Source organism: Lethenteron reissneri, chromosome 51 (assembly GCF_015708825.2).
Source record: "Lethenteron reissneri isolate LAM-NWPU_2019-01 chromosome 51, ASM1570882v1, whole genome shotgun sequence".
Taxonomy (NCBI): Eukaryota; Metazoa; Chordata; class Hyperoartia; order Petromyzontiformes; family Petromyzontidae; genus Lethenteron; species Lethenteron reissneri.
In genome coordinates, this window is record NC_083829.1 from 6,444,153 (window position 1) to 6,466,601 (window position 22,449).

The 22,449-nt window shown below is 52.7% G+C and overlaps 1 protein-coding gene across 1 annotated transcript in view; it reads left to right on the forward strand.

Moving 5' to 3' along the window:
- The first annotated feature begins 3,483 nt into the window (after positions 1 to 3,483).
- LOC133355478 (HEPACAM family member 2-like) overlaps positions 3,484 to 22,449 on the forward strand; it is a 26,273-nt gene continuing 7,307 nt past the window's right edge. The window contains exons 1-4 of the mRNA XM_061572794.1: positions 3,484 to 5,204; positions 17,935 to 18,172; positions 18,593 to 18,741; positions 19,374 to 19,667. Of these exons, the coding sequence (XP_061428778.1) occupies positions 5,105 to 5,204; positions 17,935 to 18,172; positions 18,593 to 18,741; positions 19,374 to 19,667 (781 nt within the window). The 5' untranslated portion in view covers positions 3,484 to 5,104. The remainder of the gene's footprint in view (positions 5,205 to 17,934; positions 18,173 to 18,592; positions 18,742 to 19,373; positions 19,668 to 22,449) is intronic.

A 22,449-nucleotide genomic window follows, 5' to 3' on the forward strand; every position in this document is an offset into this window, starting at 1 on the left:
CCTCCGCAGGACAATGTGTGTATTACTTGTCATAAATTGGCCGAAAACATCTCAAAATAAAACACCGAGGTTCCACGCCTCGGCATAGGTGTCTTAGATAAAATAAGCAATATTTTTTTTCAATATATTTTTTATCGCATGACCATCGTCACCTGTTTACAGTGCCAGGGAATTGTAGCAGGCTGCATGCGCAGTACCCAACATTGCACAGGAGGGAGAGCGTTTTGCAAGCTCAATCCGTGGACTCGTGGGTTTTTTGTTAAACGCGCAAACTCAACTTTTTTTCATTTTACCACGTAAGGCCCCACAGAGCTCTTACTACGTTAGGTCTTTTTCAGAAGCGACCACCTGGTTACCACAAATGATAGCTCAACACAAGTGGATTATCACCACCGTGATGATATGAGAGAGAGAGAGACACTGCAAACTCCAAATATACAGCAGCAGGCGTCAGGGTAGGGATAGAACCCACGACCTCCTGTATACCAGGCGAGGTAGTTAACATCTCCTAGCCACCGTGATGATGATGAGAGAGAGACACGCAAACTCCAAATATACAGCAGCAGCAGGCGTCAGGGTCGGGATCGAACCCACGACCTCCTGTATACCAGGCGAGGTAGTTAACATTTCGCCATGATAACCGTTTGCGCACGTTACGAACCGGTGATCGTTCCCAGCGGAATGTTAACGATCGATGCACCGATTGGCGGCGCTGCGATGGCTAGGAGATGTTAACTACCTCGCCTGGTATACAGGAGGTCGTGGGTTCGATCCCGACCCTGACGCCTGCTACTGCTGTATATTTGAAGTTTGCGGTGTCTCTCTCTCATCATCATCACGGTGGCTAGGAGATGTTAACTACCTCGCCTGGTATACAGCAGGTCGTGGGTTCAATCCCGACCCTGACGCCTGCTGCTGTATATTTGGAGTTTGCGTGTCTCTCTCATCATCATCATCACGGTGGCTAGGAGATGTTAACTACCTCGCCTGGTATACAGGAGGTTGTGGGTTCGATTCCGACCCTGACGCCTGCTGTATATTTGGAGTTTGCGTGTCTCTGATCATCATCACATTGGCTAGGAGATGTTAACAACCTCGCCTGGTATACAGGAGGTCGTGGGTTCGATCCCGACCCTGACGCCTGCTTTATATTTGTAGTTTGCGTGTCTCTCTCTCATCATCACGGTGGCTAGGAGATGTTAACTACCTCGCCTGGTGTACAGGAGGTCGTGGGTTCGATCCCGACCCTGACGCCTGCTGCTGTATATTTGGAGTTTGCGTGTCTCTCTCTCCCCGTGGTCACTTGGATTTTTTCCCACGGTCCTCATGTTTGTACCTCCACATTTAGCATCAACATGCGTTTAGAGTGTTTGGCTGCGATACATATTCACATGATAAGCCACTTCGTAGAGCTATTATTCGTGGCCAGGTCGCTCCGTGGACCTTACCTGGTAAAATAAAAAGTTTAGTTTAGACTCAGACTTAAATGAGTAGCACCTGGTGTGGTGTGTAAACATTGTCAGTCGGGAGACAAAGGCGACCGGGCGTGGTGCTGGGCCACCCTCTCGTGTGCCGTGCCGGCCTTCGTAGGCGCTCGCTAAAACCACTTGCCCCAACACTCTGTCGAAGCTATACGGGGGGAGGGGGGTGCTTTGCATTTCGTAATGCAACAATCCAGCGCTGCTATTCGAAAAGAATTGGTCCATTGTGAGTCGGAATCGTCGACCAAGCTTAGCACGTGTTCCACATTTAAATGCCAATTGCAACAACAGCAGCAGCAGCAGCCATCGGCACCCCGCCACTGTAATTACTGGCAGGCATCCTCCACGCCCGCTTGGGGGCACCGGGTGCTGTGTTCGGCACACGGACAGCTGACACGGGGGGTGCCCCTTCGTACGCTTGTGACGCGATGCGGTGCGGTGCTTTGAGATGCTCTGACATGGTGGGGAATCGCCAAGCTCCCTATAAATAATATCTTTGGGTGACCTTCAAACGTAGGATCTGAAAATTAGGGATTATTATTACTTATTAATATTATCGCATTAAAACAAATTATTGTTTGTTTGGCTTTTATTTTGGTCCGAGTTGGTCCCATTTGAACATTCGCGTTGGGAGTGAACCCAGGGCGTGTTCATTGGGAATCGGTTATCACGGGATTCGTTTATCGCGAGCAGCAGCAGCGGCAGCGGCAGCAACAGCAGCAGCGGCAGCAGCAGCATCAGCAGCAGCAGCATCAGCAGCAACAGCAGCAGCAGCATCAGCAGCAGCATCAGCAGCAACAGCAGCAGCAGCATCAGCAGCAGCAGCATCAGCAGCAACAGCAGCATCAGCAGCAGCAGCAGCGGCAGTTCTGCGCCCAATGAATTACCGCGGTTATCTCTGCGTTTTAAACGACTCTCATTTTGGCCCTGCAGTTCGTAACGTATGCCGAACTATCAACAACACCCACACAGGAATGTAATAATAGCAGCAGCAGCAGCAGCAACAACAACAGGCTAAAGGCGCAGCCCTGCAATTGCTCGCTCGCGCCACTGCCGACGGAAGGAGTCATCCACCAGGGGCCGCTCTTTCTGAAGAACCCCTTGGAGGCCCATCGAGATGACAGGCGCCCTCTCTTCCACGTTGCCTCCTCGTGAGTCTTGCAAGGGGGGGGGAGCTACCCACGCTTTATCACATTTACATTCATTTACACTATGAGACATCTCCTTTACCAGTGGCAAAATATAGTAGTAGGTTTTTACCCTTTAAACTGGTACAAAACTGACACCTTTATACAAGGCATCATGTTTGCAATAACCACAACACAAGCAGTCAAAATGCAAACAAAAAGAAACAACTCTGATGATGATAATGATATGCACTGTCCATGAAGTTGATTGGTCCACACCCGAGACAGCTTTTCTTAGAGCCTAGTCTCCATTGGTGTTGGACCAGATGACGCCAAAAGGCGTACAACTCAAAAACAGCGCACTATCAGAGTATTGTTTGCATTTTGACTGCTTGTGTTGTGGTTATTGCAAACATGATGCCTTGTATAAAGGTGTCAGTTTTTGTACCAGTTTAAAGGGTAAAAACCTACTACCACATTTACATTGTTGAGCGCACAGAGGCATGTCGGGGAGGGGGGTGTTGATTTAAGAAACTCGCTTTTGTGACAAGTGCCGTTAGCGAGAAGCACCGATCGGTGAAGGCCGGCACGGCACACGAGGGGATGGGTGGCCAGCGCCACGCCCGGCCGCCTTTGTCTCCCGAGTGGCCATGTGTACACACTCCACCGGATACTCATTTGAGGCTGAGTCGACCTAGGCGATGCCCAGGACCGGTTCACATAATCGTCACTGGCGGTGTTGGTGGCCGTGAGCGGGAATGAATCGAACTCGAGCCGAAGGGTTCGTAGCGCAGCGTAGCGCTAACCGCTGCACCACCGCTCCCCGATATATATTGTGTGTGTGTGTGCGCACACGCGCTCGCATTGTGCCTCCAATCGCACGCGCGCTCTCCCACCCACCTCCGTGCAGCGTTCAGAGAAAGCCGAGAGAGAGAGAGCGCGCAGACTGAGAGCGTCGAGAGAAGACGAGAGACGGCACGAGAGAGAGAGACACGACACACAGAGAGACACGACACACAGAGAGACACGACAGAGACACGATAGACGAGACAGCACGAGAGAGAAAAAACACGACAGAGACGACAGGGTCAGGACGGAGAGACGCTGAGATCACGGAGGTGGTAGGGGGGGTGACGAACGCAGGCGACAGGCGAGACGCGGAATAGACCCTGCAGAGACGCAGTCGTAAACACGCGCAGGCGACACAGAGACACGGGAGACAAAGACGCAGAGACGCAGTGACGCACACCCAGAGAGAGAGACACGGGCAGATCGCAGGGACAAGGCGACACAGAGACGCAGAGACACAGAGACGCAGAGACACAGAGACGCAGAGACACAGATACACCGAGACACAGATACACAGAGACACAGATACACAGAGACACAGATACACAGAGACACAGAGACACAGAGACACAAAGACGCAGTGACGCACACACCCCGATACACAGAGACACAGAGACACAGATACACAGAGACACAGAGACACAGAGACACAAAGACGCAGTGACGCACACACCCCGATACACAGAGACACAGAGACACAGAGACACAAAGACGCAGTGACGCACACACCCCGATACACAGATACACAGAGACACAGATACACAAAGACACAGAGACGCAGTGACGCACAGAGAGAGAGAGACACGGGCAGACCGCAGGGACAAGGCGACACAGAGACACAGAGACGCAGATACACAGAGACGCAGAGACGGACCATTGAAGAGCCGCACACACAGACGGCGTTGACGTGCGTACACGCGTGGAGACGAGAAGAGACGGGGTTAGACCCGTAGACTCACCCAGCAGAGACCCATAGACTCACACAGAGACCCATAGACTCACCCAGCAGAGACCCATAGACTCACACAGAGACCCATAGACTCACACAGCAGAGACGCATACACTCACAGAGACCCATACACTCACACAGACCCATATACTCACACAGAGACCCATAGACTCACACAGCAGAGACGCATACACTCACAGAGACCCATACACTCACACAGACCCATAGACTCACACAGAGACCCATACACTCACACAGAGTCGCATCGACTCACATAGAGACCCATAGACTCACACAGAGACCCATAGACTCACACAGAGACCCATAGACTCGCATAGAGACCTATACACTCAAATCTAGATCCATAGACTCATACAGAGACCCATAGACTCACACAGAGACCCATAGACTCATACAGAGACCCATAGACTCACACAGACCCATCGACTCACATAGAGACCCATCGACTCACATAGAGACCCATAGACTCACACAGAGACCCATCGACTCACATAGAGACCCATCGACTCACATAGAGACGCATAGACTCACAGAGACCCATAGACTCACACAGACCCATAGACTCACAGAGACCCATCGACTCACATAGATACCCACAGACTCACACAGAGGATCCATAGTCAAGGGCACGCGGACCAGGGAAGCCATCCCAGATTGGTCTCCATCTCTGTTTAGAAATGGGATCAAATCCTCCTCCTCCTCCTCGTCATCGTCGTCGTCGTCCTCACCCTGGGGTCTCCCTCGTGATCCTTGTCGTCGTCTGCGCGGCGTTTCTCGGTGAGTGCCGGGCGAGCGGTGTGGTGTGGTGTAGTGTGGTGTGGTGTAGTGTGGTGTTGTGTGGTGCGGTCCGGTGTGGTGTGGTGCGTTGGTGTGGTGTAGTGTGGTGTGGGGCGGTGGTGTGGTGGTGTGGTGTGGAGCAGTGTGGTGGTGTGGTGGTGCGGTGTGTGGTGGTATGGTGGTGTGGTTTGGTTCAGTGTGGTGGTGCAGTGTGTGGTGGCGTGGTGGTGTGGTGGTGTGATGGTGTGGTATGGTGGTGTGGTGTGGTGTGTTGGTGTGGTGTGGTGGTGTGTTGGTGTGGTGTGATGTGGTGGTGTTGTGTGGTGTGGAGCAGTGTGGTGTGGTGGTGTGGTGTATAGTGTGATGGTGGTGTGGTGTGGTGGTGGTGTCAGCGGGGAGCTCGCGCTGCGACCCGAGTTGGATTCCCGCCCACGGCCGACAGCGCAGCGACGATTATCTGAAGCGGGTCCTGGGCCTCCGCTAGGTCGACTCAGCCTCAAATGAGTACCTTGTGCGGTGTGTAGAAACATCGCCACTGGGGAGACAAAGGCGGCCGGGCGTGGTGCTGGCCACCCACCCCCTCGTGTGCTACCGTGCCAGCCTTCATAGGTGCTGCTCGCTAACAGCACTTGCCCCTAAAGTCTGTTTAGGCTACACGGAGGATGTTTGTCCTTGGAGTGAGTGTGGTGATTATGGTGAGTGGGGTGAGTGGGGTGAGTGGGGTGAGAGTGGTGATTGGGGTGAGTGAGGTGAGCGGGGTGAGCGTGGTGAGTGAGGTGAGTGGGGTGAGTTGGGTGAGTGAGGTGAGTGGGGTGAGAGTGGTGAGTGGGGTGAGTCAGGTGAGTGGAGGTGAGCGGGGTGAGTTGGGTGAGTGGAGGTGAGTGGGGTGAGTTGGGTGAGAGTGGTGATTGGGGTGAGCGAGGTGAGTGAGGTGAGTGGGGTGAGTGTGGTGATTGGGGTGAGTGGGGTGAGTGAGGTGAGTGGGGTGAGAGTGGTGAGCGGGGTGAGTGCGGTGAGCGGGGTGAGAGTGGTGATTGGGTGAGAGTGGTGATTGGGGTGAGAGTGGTGAGCGGGGTGAGCGGGGTGAGTGGTGTGAGCTAGATGAGTGGAGGTGAGCAGAGTGAGCGGGGTGAGTGGGGTGAGTGGGCTGAGTGGGGTGAGTGGGGTGAGCGGGGTGAGTGGGGTGAGTGGGGTGAGCGGGGTGAGTGGGGTGAGCGGGGTGAGAGTGGTGAGCGGGGTGAGTGGGGTGAGAGTGGTGAGCGGGGTGAGCGGGGTGAGTGGTGTTAGCTAGGTGAGTGGAGGTGAACAGAGTGAGCGGGGTGAGTGGGGTGAGTGCGGTGAGCGGGGTGAGTGGGGTGAGTGCGGTGAGCGGGGTGAGTGGGGTGAGTGCGGTGAGCGGGGTGAGAGTGGTGAGCGGGGTGAGTGGGGTGAGTGAGGTGAGTGGGGTGAGTGGGGTGAGCGGGGTGAGTGGGGTGAGCGGGGTGAGTGAGGTGAGCGGGGTGAGAGTGGTGAGTGGTTGTGAGCGGGGTGAGCGTGGTGAGTGGGGTGAGCGGGGTGAGTGAGGTGAGTAGGGTGAGTGGGGTGAGCCAGGTGAGCGGGGTGAGCGGGGTGAGTGAGGTGAGTGAGGTGAGCGGGGTGAGCGGGGTGAGCGGGGTGAGTGGGGTGAGTGGGGTGAGTAAGGTGAGCGGGGTGAGTAAGGTGAGTGAGGTGAGTGGGGTGAGTGGGGTGAGCGGGGTGAGCGGGGTGAGTGGGATGAGTGGGGTGAGTGCGGTGAGTGGGGTGAGCGGTGTGAGCGGGGTGAGTGAGGTGAGTGCGGTCAGTGCGGTGAGTGGGGTGAGTGCGGTGAGCGGGGTCAGTGCGGTGAGTGCGGTGAGTGCGGGGTCAGTGCGGTGAGTGAGGTGAGTGCGGTGTGCAGTGCCTGTGGGTTTCCCTTTGTAAATACGCCACGCTTCCACGTCTGCGTCACACAAATAAACGCATTCCCGTGTCGCCTGTGACAGACGCGCGCAGCACGCTACCGATGGTCGTGAGCCCGGACCCGCTTTTGTCTCGCCGGTGTTGATGTTTTACGCACCGCGCAAGGGGTTCTGCTCATTTAAGGCTGAGTGGATCTGGCGAGAGGCCCAGGACCGCTTCAGATAATCGTCACAGACTCCCACAGATACCCGGCTCGCCGCTGCACCACCGCATCTGCGTCAGACGCAAAGACAAAGGCCCCCCGTATAGCCCAAACAGACCCTTTGGGTCAAGTGCTGTAAGCGAGCATCTATGAAGGTCGGCACTGCACACGAGGGGGGGGGGTGACCAGCACCACGCCCGGCCGCCTTCGTCTCGCTCGAGGCGATGTGTACACATCGCAGCAGGTATTAATTTGAGGCTGAGTCTCCCTAGGGGAGGCCCAGGACCAGTTCAGATAATCGTCACTGGCGTTGGCCGTGCATCGAACCCGGGTGACCGCTGCACCACCGCTCTTCCACATCTGCGTCACACGCACAGACAAAGATCCCCCTATAGCATCATCATAACACCATCATCATCGCATCGTCATCATCATCACATCATCCACATCATCATCACGCCATCATCACATCATCATCATCACCCCATCCACATCATCGTCTTCATCATCTGCATCATCATATGGTCATCACATCGTCATCATCAGCATCGCACCAACCACATCATCATAATACCATCCACATTATCATAACACCATCTACATCATCGTCTTCATCATCACATCATCCACATCATCGTCACGCCATCATCATCATAACACCATCCACATCATCATCACATCGTCATCATCACATAATCTCCATCATCGTCTTCATCATCTGCATCATCATATGATTATCACATCGCCATCATCATCACATCATCAGCATCGCACCAACCATATCATTATCACATCAAACATAATACCATCCTTATCATCACACCATCCACATCATATTCATCTGTATCACCATCATCATCACATCGCCATCACATCACCGCATCATCATTTTTTTCATCACATCATCGCATCATAAGCACATCGCCAATAACATGATCACATCGTCATTACATCACCATCTTCATTTCCAAAAGCATTATCCCCGTTGCACCGTCACCGTAAGATGCAGTGACAACACGAGGTATTAATTCATGCGCACATACAGCGTGGCACATACACGATGCGTGGAACATACACGATGCGTGGAACATACACTGTGGAGATGTTAACTACCTCGCCTGGTATACAGGAGGTCGTGGGTTCGTCGTGGGTTCAATCCCGACCCTGACGACTGCTGCTGTATATTTGGAGTTTGCGTGTCTCTCTCTCATCATCATCACGGTGGCTAGGGGATGTTAACTACCTCGCCTGGTATACAGGAGGTCGTGGGTTCGATCCCGACCCTGACGCCTGCTGCTGCAGTATATTTGGAGTTTGCGTCTCTCTCTCATCATCATCACGGTGGCTAGGAGATGTTAACTACCTCGCCTGGTATACAGGAGGTCGTGGGTTCGACCCCGACCCTGACGCCTGCTGCTGTATATTTGGAGCCTGCGTCTCTCTTTTTCTAGCGGGGGTCGCGTGTATTTTTCTCAGGGTTCTTCCGCTTTTCCCCTACCACGTTTACAAACGTGGCTGCCGATATACATTTCCACGTGATAAGCCACTTTCTTGAGCTTGCATTTTTGATAGCCGGGTTGCTTCCGAAAAATATCTCTACGGCTCAATCATCCTGACCTGGTAAAATACAAAAATAGTTTCATCTTCTTGGTTCTTTCGGTAAAGTCACGTAGAAGGGAAGTAATAAAATAATAAAAATAAAACATAATAAAATAATCAGGTGAATAATTATATTCTTAGGTTTTTTCGGTAAAGTCACGTAGGTAAAACATTAAAATTAATAAAAGTAAAATAAAATAAAAAATCACGACGTTTCGGAGGCAACACAAGCTTCCGTCTTCAGGTGGAATCGTCACAGCCACGACAGCTGTCGTGATTTTTATTTTATTTTACTTTTATTAATTTTAATGTTTTACCTACGTGACTTTACCGAAAAAACCTAAGAATATTAATCCTTGCAGTCACGAAAGCTTCAAATCTAGGTGAATAATTCTTCACCTGAGGACGGCTGCTTGCGTTGTGGCCTGAAACGTCGTGAGAATAATTTTATTATGTTTTATTTTTATTATTTTATTACTTCCCTTCTACGTGACTTTACCGAAAGAACCAAGAAGATGAATCCCTGCAGTCACGAAAGAAGCTTTAAATCGAAAAAAAATAGTTTCGTTTTGAGTGTACTCCTCTATTACATACAGTGCATTTATTTTTTCCTTCTTAGGCCACAAAGAGTTCAGAATCAAAATGTTTCTTCAGACTGGAGGAGGAAATCCGATCAGCTATATGAATCTTTTTTTTTATAGATGTCTAGTCAGGCCGGGTTGGCAAGTTACAACAGCAAAGAACACAAAAAACCCCGATAGGAGTGAAGAGTAAATTTCGATTTAAAGCTTCTTTCGTGACTGCAGGGATTCATTTTCTTGGTTCTTTCAGTAAAGTCACGTATAAGGGAGATAATAAAATAATAAAACATAATAAAATATTGTATTATTTTTCTATTATTGTATTATTTTATTATGTTTTATTTTTATTATTTTATTATCTCCCTTCTACGTGACTTTACCGAAAGAACCAAAAAGAAGAGTGAAAAGTATACGAGAGGTAGGCAGGTCACGAGAATTAGATAAATATAAAATATGTAAGTTCCAAACCTTTCACAAATGCGTAAATTCCCGCCGGTGAACTGAACACTGAAGTGGAATCTTGGGGCGAGGCAGCAAAAAAAACGACTCCGAAAACAGTCCCAGACCACACCAAGATCACAACAGCAGCACACAGTCAGTATAGTCCCCCGATACAATTGCACATTAAAATTGAACTTTCGATACACGAGTGAGCATAACAAGTCACATTTTGTGCAATTGCAGTTGTATCCAGCACCAAATCTTCCCCTCCGAGATATTTATTGCCGATGAAAAATGTGCTGAGTTGTCAGCGTCAAGTATGCCCTGACAACGCAGCAGCAGCAGCGTCATCGCCGCATCTCTCGGATTGCCACGGAGTGATGTTGAACGCATGGACGTGAACACGCCAAAGTCCTCAACGCAGAGCGGAGGGTGTTGGTTCTGGACTTGAACAGGGCCCTTGGGAGTTGACAGGACACATGCCTGGAGCAGAGGTCGCAAACGGGTTTTGATTCCTTACCCGTACCCGTACCCGGCCGCACCAGGGTCGCAAACGGGTACCCGTACCAGTACCCTACCCGTACCCGGCCGGGTACGGGTAGGGTACGGGTATCGGGTACTCGATTGCGACCTCTGGGATGAAGCCATGTTGCAGGCGCGGGTGGGTTGATTCTAGGAACTCGAATTGTGAGAAGAGACAAGACGTTGGGAAATGAGTGACAAACGGTTACTCACCAGTGACTCACGGCCTACCCGTACCCGTCCGCACCAGGGTCGCAAACGGGTACCCGTACCCGGCCGGGTACGGGTAGCCGGGTATCGGATAGGGTACGGGTATCGGGTACCCGGTTGCGACCTCTGGCCTGGAGTGGGGGCGGGGCAGGGTGGGGGGGGGGTCTAAACTAGGGGTCAGCAAACAGAATATCAAGAAGAGTCATCTCCATATACGTAAAAGGCAAAGTTGTGAATATGTGCCTGTTGAAAATGTTTAGCGTACTTCCCGACATGCAACAAATTGGAAATTTGCAATGTGAGTACTTTCCAGACTGTACACCATGCAAAATTGTAAAATTACACTTGTTTTTTTTTTGGGGGGGGGGGGGCGGGGAGAGCTCACTAATGCATTTATGTTTTGCACAGCAAGTGAGCTGTGACGTCACATCTGTCACGTGACCCGTGCACGTGGAAGCGTAACGCATTGTAGTGTAGCGGTTAGCGCCACGCTGCGTTACGAACCCGGCGACCCGAGTTCGATTCCAGCTCACGGCCACCACCGGTGACGATTATTTCAACCGGTCCTGGGCCTCCCCAATGTCGACTCAGCCTGGTGTGGTGTGTGAACATCGCCACTGGGGAGATAAAGGCGGCCGGGTGTGGTGAATCCAAGTCCCGGGCGAAGCCGGGTAGTACAGCTAGTTTTTAATATTTGGATCTTTGGTAAAGTCACGTAGATAGGTTCAAAGAAAATAACAAAAAAATAACAACAACAAAAAAACCTCTCGATGTTTCAAGAGCCGCAATGCACTGTGGTGGTGGTGATGGTGTTGGTGAATACGAGACGGTGTGGTGCCTTTAAGAATCACGACTCGATGCCCCGTTCCGCCCGGGAGCCACCGCATGCCGCCTCGCCAGCCTCGGGCTCGCCGACTCGTGATCTCGACTACGGGGCCACACACAGGAGGGGAGGGGGGGTGGACCTCGCCGAGTCAACGTTGGCAACGTCTGCGCCAAAGGTCAAAAGATGCCCCCCCGTTGTCGGAGGCAAGTGCCGCGAACGTGACAGCGATGAAGTCTGGCACGGCACGTGGTCACCAACAAGGCGCCCGACTCCAAAGTGCCGAATTTTGTTGACGCACCGCACCAGGAACTCAGTTGAGGCTGAGTCGACCTAGGGGAGGCACAGGACCGGTTCAGATAATCGTCACCGGTGTTGGTGGCCGTGAGCGCGAATCGAACTTGGGTCGTTGGGTTCGATACGGATGCGCGCAGCGGCTGCACAAAACAAAGATCCCCCGTATAGCCTAATAAGACTATTGGGGCAAGGGCTGTTAGCTAGCTACTGTGAAGGCCGGCACTGCACACGAGGTGGTGGGTGGCCAGCACCACGCCCGGCCGCCTTTGTCTCCCCAGTGACGATGTTCACACAGCACACCAGGTACTAATTTGAGGCTGAGTCGACCTAGGGGAGGCACAGAACCGGTTTAGATAATCGTCACTGGGTGTTGGCCGTGAGCGGGAATCGAACCCGGGTCGCCAGGTTTGTAGCGCAGCGTAGCGCTAACCACTGCACCACCGCTCCCCCCCCACACACACGTGCGCTGACGTCACATCATCGGCATCAACACCACCACCATCATCTTCATACCATTAGCATGCAGGGCGCCCAAGGGCCGATCACGTCAAGTGCACAACTAAATCACTGTACGCAGACTCGCTCGGTGGTGCACCTCGTCTCGTCCAAGCGCCCTGGTGACGCCACCGCCACTTTAGTTAATAGAAATGCAAATGTCAAACGCGAATTGCATCCCCGGATCGCAAATGCGCAACGCATGAAAAGCGGCAAACAAAAATAAAAACCAGCGGGCAACCGACCAAACCAAAGAGGCAAGGCTCAGTTTGAAGAGATGGGGTTTTTCAAAACAGACTGAAATATATCTTCATAATACGGGGGGGGGGGGGGGGGGGTGTTCAGTCAGATCGCAATCTATGGGGGCCCAGAAAGGAAAAGATGGAGATCACCAAGTCAACGTTGTCTCGGGGAATGTCTGTACCAAAGGCAGCAAACGATACCCCGTGTAGCCTTACAAGACTGTCGGAGCAAATGCTATATACTCTTAGTTCTTTCGGTGAAGTCACGTAGGTAAAAAATTAAATTAAAATTAATTAATTTTTAAAATTATTTTTTATTTCATTTTTTTACCTACGTGACTTTACCGAATGAAATGAAAATTAAAATTAATTATTTTTTTTATTAATTCTAATTTCATTTTTTACCTACGTGACTTTACCGAAAGAACTAAGAGTATGAATCATTGCAGTCACGAAAGCTTCAAATCTGGAGCAAGTGCTGCTCGCGTCCAGCTAGTAAGTCTGGCACGTAACGTGGCCAACAACGCGCGCAGAGGCGATCTAACCCATCAAAAGAACCTGTGTTTACACCATTGGAACCTCCTTTGCCAGTAGCAAAATATGATCATTGGGTTTTTACCCTTTTATCTGGCAACAAAACTGACACCTTTTTTTTTTACAAGGAGTCATGTTTGCATTGACCACAATACCTGCAGTCGGAATGCAAAAAAAAACACAACTCTGATAATGTATGCACTGTCCTTGATTGGTCCACACCCGAGACAGCTTTCCTTAGAGCCTAGTCTCACATGGTGTTTGGCCAGATAAAAGGGTAAAAACCAAATTATCATAACTTGTGTTATGGATGATATTGGTCACGAAAGCCGACGTGTTAAACTAACGACTGCTGCCTGATTTTAAGTGGCAAGGCGTTCTATACCTCGTGCACGCCACGCTAACAGAAGCGCCGGTCACCAAAAGAGCGACAACCCCGCCTAAACCTGGGAGTGCTGAGCAGTTGGAGATCAGGCGATCTTAAGGACCCTGATGGAATACAAACATCGATTTAGTTCCTGCAATTGGTGTGGGGGCGGGAAGTGGGGTGAGCACTTTTAAAGCCGAGTTAAAACAATGGTGGAGTTTTTTACCCTTCTATCTGGCAATAAAACTGACACCTTTTATACAAGGAGTCATGTTTGCATAGACCACAATACCTGCAGTCATAATACAAACAAAAAACATAACTCTGATAATGTGCACTGTCCTTGAAGTTGATTGGTCCACACCCGAGACAGCTTTCCTTAGAGCCCAGTCTCATATGGGTTGGACCAGATGACGCCAAAAGGCGCACAACTCAAAGACAATGCACCATCAGAGTATGAGAGCTCAGGGTAAGCATTTACACCATGGGAACCTGATTTTCCAGTAAAAAATATGATAATTGTTTTTTTACCCTTTTATCTGGCAACAAAACCGACACCTTTTTTACAAGGAGTCCTGTTTACATAGACCACAATACCTGCAGTCATAATGCAAACAAAAAACATAACTCTGATAATGTGCACTGTCCTTGAAGTTGATTGGTCCACACCCGAGACAGCTTTCCTTAGAGCCTAGTCTCACATGGTGTTGGACCAGATGACGCCAAAAGGCGCACAACTCAAGGACAATGCACCATCAGAGTATGAGAGCTCGGGGTAAGCATTTACACCATGGGAACCTCATTTGCCAGTAAAAATATGATAATTGGTGTTTTACCCTTCTATCTGGCAACAAAACTGACATCTTTTTTACAAGGAGTCCTGTTTACATAGACCACAATACCTGCAGTCATAATGCAAACAAAAAACATAACTCTGATAATGTGCACTGTCCTTGAAGTTGATTGATCCACACCCGAGACAGCTTTCCTTCGAGCCTAGTGCCCTAGTCTCACATGGTGTTGGACCAGATGACGCCAAAAGGCGCGTTTAACCAGCATCGCTCTCCTTCCCGTCGCTGCCCGCTCACCCACTCGGTGGTACGAATTGGTTACGACGCAAGAAGTTCGTCGCTCGGCAGATCGCCAGTGGTGGGCTAGCGTGTGGGTGGGTAGCCCACCCCCACTTCCAATACGTCTGGGCAATTGCAGGGCTGCGCCTTTAACCCCTTTTGTTCCACTTCTGAGTGTCGTTGAATGTTGCGACGCGGTACGAACTGCTGAGCCAAAATCTCTAGGGGGCGCCACGGTGGCTATGAGATGTTTACTACCTCGCCTGGTATACAGGAGGTTGTGGGTTCTAAAACCCGGCCCTGACGCCGCGTCTCTCTCTCTTTCTCTCTCCGCCGTGGTCACGAAGATTTGTCTCCGGGTCGTACGATTTTCTCCCTCCACATTTAGAAATCGACATCACCACGCGGCGTTTGGAGTGCTTGGCTGCTTGCTCTATATACACATGTGGTGATCAGCCACATCGTTCGATCAGCTGTCGTTTTTAAATAGCCGGGTTGCTTCTGAAACAAAAATAAGTATAACCCGTAAAAACAAAGTTTTTCACTATAAATCCTTTATATGCGTGGCGGCTAGAGTCCTCTCGTCCTCTGGCTTGAGATGGTTGCCACCTATGGGTCAGATGATTGTCTGCCAGTATTAAGCAATTGGTAATTAAATATTTAATTTGTTTTCCCTGAACAGTGTAAAATTTTGGAAAAAATTTTTCACGAACATTAATTGTCTCGCACAACGAGTCTGTGTGCAAAATGTCAGCTCGATTGGATCACGGGAAGTGGGTTAAAAAACGACCGAAAGATTTACACGGTCGTAAGCAAGCAAGCAAGCATGCAAGTAAGCGAACTTAATATAAAGGATTTAAAAAGCGAAAGAGCTCAGTGGTCCAATAAGCAAAGTTTCTGTGGAATTTCTCTCCCCCGCCCGAGTTAATTATCGCCAAAAAAAACAAAGCCCCTCCCCCGCCCCCGTATAGCCTTAACAGACTGTTGGGGCAAGTGCTGCTAGCCAGCAGCAGCACTTTTGAAGGCCGGCACGGCGCATGAAGAGGTGGCCACAGGGCCGGATTAAGGCGTGGGGGCTTTAGGGGCAAGTTGGAGGGCTTCCAGAGATGACGTGAGAAGTTTCTTTCGTTTGTGAATGCTGCATTTGGATTTGTTGTTAGCCTTGTAAAAGTAAATTTAAAATTTCTATAACTTTGTTTTCTCTTCTTGGTTCTTTCGGTAAAGTCACGTAGAAGGGAAATAATAAAGTAATACAAATAAAACATTATAAAATAATTCTCACGACGTTTCGGCCACAACGCAAGCAGCCGTCCTCAGGTGAAGAACAGGTCTGTCGGAAAGACAGCGTCCGAATGAACACCACCAAGCTTGAAAAGGGCCGTCTTTCCGACAGACCTGTTCTTCACCTGAGGACGGCTGCTTGCGTTGTGGCCGAAACGTCGTGAGAATTATCTTATTATGTTTTATTTTTATTACTTTATTATTCCCCTTCTACGTGACTTTACCGAAAGAACCAAGAAGATGAATCCCTGCAGTCACGAAAGAAGCTTTAAATCGAAATATAAAATATAGTGGAGTTTACGGTAATCAGCATTGCGATAAGCGACTAAAAACGAATTGAGTGGTTCAGTTGGCGGTCGACGTTTAGAAGTGGGCTCTCAAAGTAACGGCGCCACCTCCATGCCCCCCCCTCCCCCCGCGACCCCCTCCTCCCGTGATCCGTGGGATCAAACAAACGACTCGAGACACGCCGGTGGATTGCACCACCTAAACCTCGCCCATTTCCCTTCGACATCAGGAGGAGTGGGGAACGATGCCAACCCCAGCCGCAAGCGATGATGAAATTCTCGCCTGCAACTTTCATCAGCTAGCTGAGACCGTGCCACTAAGGGTTTGAATGGGGTCCTGGGTGTACGCCCACCACCGGAGTGGAAGAATGGCAGGCGCATCTTACAGATGACAAGTCGATGGTCAGTGGGCAGATCAGCTCCACGGTAGGTCCTGGTGTCAAGGACACGGGCCCGCATCCGCTGTTCCGTCACTAAATAGTCCACCAGATGTTCTTTCTTGGACCTGGCATGCATCCATGATGTGGTGTGGATGCGCCGATGCCGGAACAGCGTGTTAGCAATGACAAGCCCATGGGCTGCACAAAAATCTAGCAGACTTCTGCCGTTGTTATTGAGCTGATCTGGCCCATGCCTTCCAATTACTCCAGACCAGGTGCCAGCATCATGACCAACTCGGGCATTGAAGTCACCCAACAAGATGACTCTATCCCGAGGGGTCACTTTAGCTACCACCTGTGACAGGAGGTCATAGAAGGCATCTGACTCTTCTAAGGGAGACGATTTGGAGGGTTCGTGGTTGGTTGTCGATGATGAGTGGAAGTGCGGTGTGAGTTGCCTTGAGAATCAAGATCCTGCTCAAACCATCTCAAGTCTCCTCTTCACTAGTACTAGTACTGCTCGACTTCGGTACTTCGTACTCATCCACGTGGTAAATGGTCTCCCGACTGAGATTGAACTCGGACCGTGGAGACCGTGGAGAGATGTGAGGTATGATGGCCCCCTCGGCGTTCCAGAGTTCGATTCCCGCTCACGGCCAACACCGGCGACGATAAATTATCTGAAGTGGTCCTGGGCCTCAGCCTCAAATGTGTACCTGGCACGGTGTGTAAGCCTCGCCACGAGGAAGGCAGAGGTGGCCGCACGTGGCTCTGGCCACCACACCCACCGCCTCGTGTACCGCTCCGTCCTTCACAGGTGCTCCTCGCTACCAGCACTTGCCTCAACAGTCTGTCAAGGCTATATGGGGGACCTTTGTCTGTTGTGTGTGTCGGGCGTGGTTGCTGACCCCCCCACTTTGTCCGATAATTAACGGGAGCCCACACGGGCGGATCTTCCGTGTGTAATAAAGCTCGTTGAGGCGACTTCTGGAATCCGTCTTTTATTCAACTTATGTTACAGTTACTTCACGCTGCTGATAGGCAGCGTGAGAGGGACAGATAGAGAGAGAGAGAGACGCACTGCCACGTGGCAACTCGGAGCCCCGCTCCCGCGTGGCCCCTTTCCTCTCTTCGTTCCCGTTCTGACCACGTGTCGTTCGTCTCCACCCCTATTTAATACCCGGGTCACGTGGTACGTTTCCGCCAATCCTCGTTAGCCTGCATGGAATCTTCCAGGCTCCCTCGTCAGCTCCCGGGACCACGCCCCTGACTCATCTCCCCATTGGCTGTGGCCAAAGCCAGCAGAACCAATCCTTATAGCTGTCACCCTTCCATCACGTCAAGGCCACGCCCCCAGGCTTCCCCCCATTGGCTGTAAACCAGGACCGGCAGAGCCAATCACCATGACGAGTTGTGATACGTCAGTGAGCCGGATATATCCTCATATTACACGTGCGCGCGTGTGTCTGTGCGGTGGGCCAGGAGGCGGCGTTGAGGGCCGAGCGGTGGTGCGGGTCACGTCCCAGGCCCTCACGGCGGCCGTCGGCTCCTCGGTGCTGCTCAACGTCTCCTTCTCGCTGCAGCGGCCCAGCGGGGTGGGCCCCCCCCCCGGGTCAGGCGACCCCCACGCCGAGGTGGACGTCGAGTGGGTGTTCCGCAGCGGCGGCGGCGGGGAAGTGCGCGTGGCGCAACGCAAGCAGGGCATCACCAACCTGCGCACGTACGAGACGGGTGGGGGGGGGTGTGGGCAGGAGGGGGGGCGGGGGGCAGTGGGGAGGCAGGGGGTGTAGGGGCAGCACCAACCTGCGTGTGCATGAGACTGGGGTGATGGGGGGGGCAGCGTGGGGAACAGCGCCGACCTTACCAGCGCACATTCAATATTTGTCCTGCACGGTTTCCACGCCGCAGCCTGTGCTCCCCCCGACACCTCTCACGGCGAATGGCCCCGCGGGTTGAGATGATGGTGGCGCCGGCACAGGGAGGGCTCCACGCAGCAGCGGATAGATCATGGCCGCAGGAGGGGATGTTCCAGCGGTCGTATGACGGGCGCGGTGTGACGGGCGCGGTGTGACGGTGGTGTTGTGACGGGCGCGGTGTGACGGTGGTGTTGTCACGCCGGTGTGAACGTGACGGTGGGCAGGTACGACGGCCGCGCGCAGCTTTACCCGCTGAACGGCAGCCTGGTGCTCAACTCGCTCACCAAGAAGGACGGCGGCATCTACACGGTGCACGTGACCGACACGGCAGACGGCGGCAAGGACCGCAAGCAGATCCAAGTCACCGTGCTCAGTGAGGGCAGCACCGGCGCCACCGCGCTAACGCCACCGCACTAACGCCACCGCACCAACGCCACCGCACCAACGCCACCGCACCAACGCCACCGCACTAACGCCACCGCACTAACGCCACTGCACTAACGCCACCGCACTAACGCCACCGCGCCAACGCCACCGCACTAACGCCACCGCACTAACGCCACTGCACTAACGCCACCGCACTAACGCCACTACACTAACGCCACCGCACTAACGCCACCGCACTAACGCCACCGCACTAACGCCACCGCGCTAACGCCACGGCGCTAACGCCACCGCACTAACGCCACCGCGCCAACGCCACCGCACTAACGCCACCGCACTAACGCCACCGCACTAACGCCACCGCACTAACGCCACCGCGCTAACGCCACGGCGCCGGCGCCGGCGGTACTGGTGGTGCCGACCGACGCCAGGACGCCACGAGTCGGCCGCACGAAAGGAGGCTTCGCTGCTTCGAGAGCGACGCGGCGGCACACAACCAGCCGGCCTCACAGCCGCGACCCTGACCACCGCTTCTCCACTCCGCTCTATTCCCTGCCCCTTTCCCCGTAACCCCCACCGCCACCCCCCCACCGCCTCCCCCACAACCTCTCCCCCCTGCAGACCCCGTGTGGGGGGTCTCGCTCTCCCCGTCGCCTAACCCGGCGTCGAGCGGGACCTGGGCGGAGGGCCAGAACGTGAGCCTCTCCTGCTCGGTGTCGTCGGGCGACGAGGTGTCGCTGGCGTGGAGCCGCGGCGGGGAGCCCGCGCTGCTGCCGCGGCGCCACCTGCGCTTCGCCGACAACAACGCCACGCTCGCCATCGACGGCCTGCGGGCCGACGACGCCGCCACCTACTCGTGCGTCGCCTCCAACCGCGTGAGCCGCCAGGAGGCGCCGTTTGTAGTCACGGTTGAGGGTGGGTCGGGGGGTGGGGCGTGGTGGGGGTGGGGGGAAGGGGCGTGGCTTGGCGTGGTGGGGTGGGGGCGTGGCTTGGCGTGGTGGGGTGGGGGGAAGGGGCGTGGCTTGGCGGGGGGCGTGGCTTGTCTTGGCGTGGTGGGTGGGGAAAAGGGGCGTGGCCTGGCGTGGTGGGGTGGGGGGAAGGGGCGTGGCTTGGCGGGGGGCGTGGCTTGTCTTGGCGTGGTGGGGTGGGGGGAAGGGGCGTGACTTGGCGTGGTGGGGTGGGGGGAAGGGGCGTGGCTTGGCGTGGTGGGTGGGGAGAAGGGGCGTGGCTTGGCTGGGGGGCGTGGCTTGGCGTGATGGGGGGGATGGGCGTGGCTTGGCGTAATTATTTGAGCCACATTTGTCAAAACAAACATGTATCAGTGTCCACCATTTACCGGTGCTGAGTGGCTTTTGCGCCGCACCGGAACAGCTGCCACTGGGGGTGCCCTGCGGATGTGGAGAGATGAGACGTGAAATGAACCTCATGGCGGTACCCCGCGGGATGTGCCAGAGTACCGCGTAATGTCCGTGACGCAGTCGCTTTTAGTCTGTTAATGGTGGACGATGCGGCTATCGAACTCGTCTCGACGAGCTGCGCTCACGATGCACCGCCGCCACGGTGCGTACCGCGAGCGCTCGGGGTCTCGGCGCAATCGTCCTCGCTGCGTGTCGATGTCGGATTGATTGGTGCCCCAGTCGTGGAGTGAAGTACACAAAAATAGTGTCCCAGAAATACCAACATTGAATTGCCTCGGCCCATTTTGTATTATTGTGCACCCCGGGGTGACCACCTTGAGGATCATTTATGTTGAAGTGGGTTGAGCTGTGGAGTGGAACGGGGAACAGGAGATGCTGAAAGGCTTCGGGGGGTTGGCTGCGAGGTGGCCGGACGTTCGATGGATTCCCACATCGATCTGTGCGGAGTTGTGAGTGTCGCCCGTTTCCTGCGAATGGTGGGCTGCTCCGGGCGGAGGGAGAAAGCGTGGAGAAGAGTGGAGTGAGATGAAAGGGGAGAGGTAGGAGAGTGCGTGGAGGGGAGTGGAGTGAGATGAGAGGTAGGGGAGTGCGTGGAAGGGAGTGGAGTGAGATGGGAGGGGAAAGATAGGAGAGTGCGTGGAGGGGAGTAGAGTGAGATGAGAGGTAGGAGAGTGCGTGGAGGAGAGTGGAGTGAGATGAAAGGGGAGGACTGGGAGAGAGAGAACGTGGAAGGGAGTGGAGTGAGATGCGAGGGGAGAGGTAGGAGAGTGCGTGGAGGGGAGTAGAGTGAGATGAGAGGGGAGAGGTAGGAGAGTGCGTGGAGGTGAGTAGAGTGAGATGAGAAGGGAGAGGTAGGGGAGTGCGTGGAGGGGAGTAGAGTGAGATGAGAAGGGATGACTGGGAGAGAGCGTGGGGGGGAGTAGAGTGAGATGAGAAGGGAGAGGTAGGAGAGTGCGTGGAGGGGAGTAGAGTAAGATAAATAGAGTGGGGTAGGGAGTGAGTGAGTCACATCACAAGCAGAGCGGTTGCCGTTTTGACTTAATGCTTCCGTGACTGCAGGAATTCATATTATTTGGGTGTTTCGGTGAAGTCCCGTGGCTTGCTGCCTTTACCGGAAAACCCAAAGAATACGGTTCATGTTCGACAATCTCCGAAGAGAAGATGGAAAGTAAAGAGTCACTCAGAATCGGACATCAACTGAATATGGAAATAGACGCCCCAAGCCCTAAAGCAGGAAGCCTGTGTTGCCTCCGAAACGTCGTGATTTTTATTTTATTTTATTTTCATTAATTTTGATGTTTTACCTACGTGACTTTACCGAAAAAACCTAATAATATGAATCCTTGCAGTCACGAAAGCTTCAAATCTAGAAGGAAACCTGTAATTTTCCAAGTCTGGAGGTTGTGCTATTTTAAGTTTTTTCAAAAGGGATTCTGTCCAGTAACATTTCGTGTAAAAATAATGTATCGGCTCACATAAAGAACCAAAGACGAATGGAGACCCATAGACATGCGGGGACTTACAGTTTGGGTCACCTGAGTTTGAGTGCAGACCAGGGTTTTTTTTAATGCTCCCGTCGCAAACATCGTCAGTATCGTTATCCCATCATCAGTACCATCAGTAGCATCAGCATCATCAGCACCATCAGTAGCAGCATCATCAGCATCATTAGTAGCAGCAGCATCATCAGCATCATCAGCACCATCAGCATCATCAGTAGCATCAGTAGCAGCATCATCAGCATCATCAGTAGCAGCAGCATCATCAGCATCATCAGCACCATCAGCATCATCAGTAGCATCAGTAGCAGCATCATCAGCATCATCAGTAGCATCAGTAGCAGCATCATCAGCATCATCAGTAGCAGCATCATCAGCACCATCAGTAGCATCAGTAGCAGCATCATCAGCATCATCAGCATCATCAGTAGCATCAGTAGCAGCATCATCAGCATCATCAGCACCATTAGTAGCATCAGCACCATCAGTAGCAGCAGCATCAGCATCATCAGCATCATCAGCATCATCAGTAGCAGCATCATCAGCACCATCAGTAGCATCAGTAGCAGCATCATCAGCATCATCAGCATCATCAGTAGCATCAGTAGCAGCATCATCAGCATCATCAGCACCATTAGTAGCATCAGCACCATCAGTAGCAGTAGCATCAGCACCATCAGTAGCAGCAGCATCATCAGCACCATCAGTAGCAGCAGCATCATCAGTACCATCAGTAGCACCATCATCATCAACACCATCAGCACCATCATCATCAACACC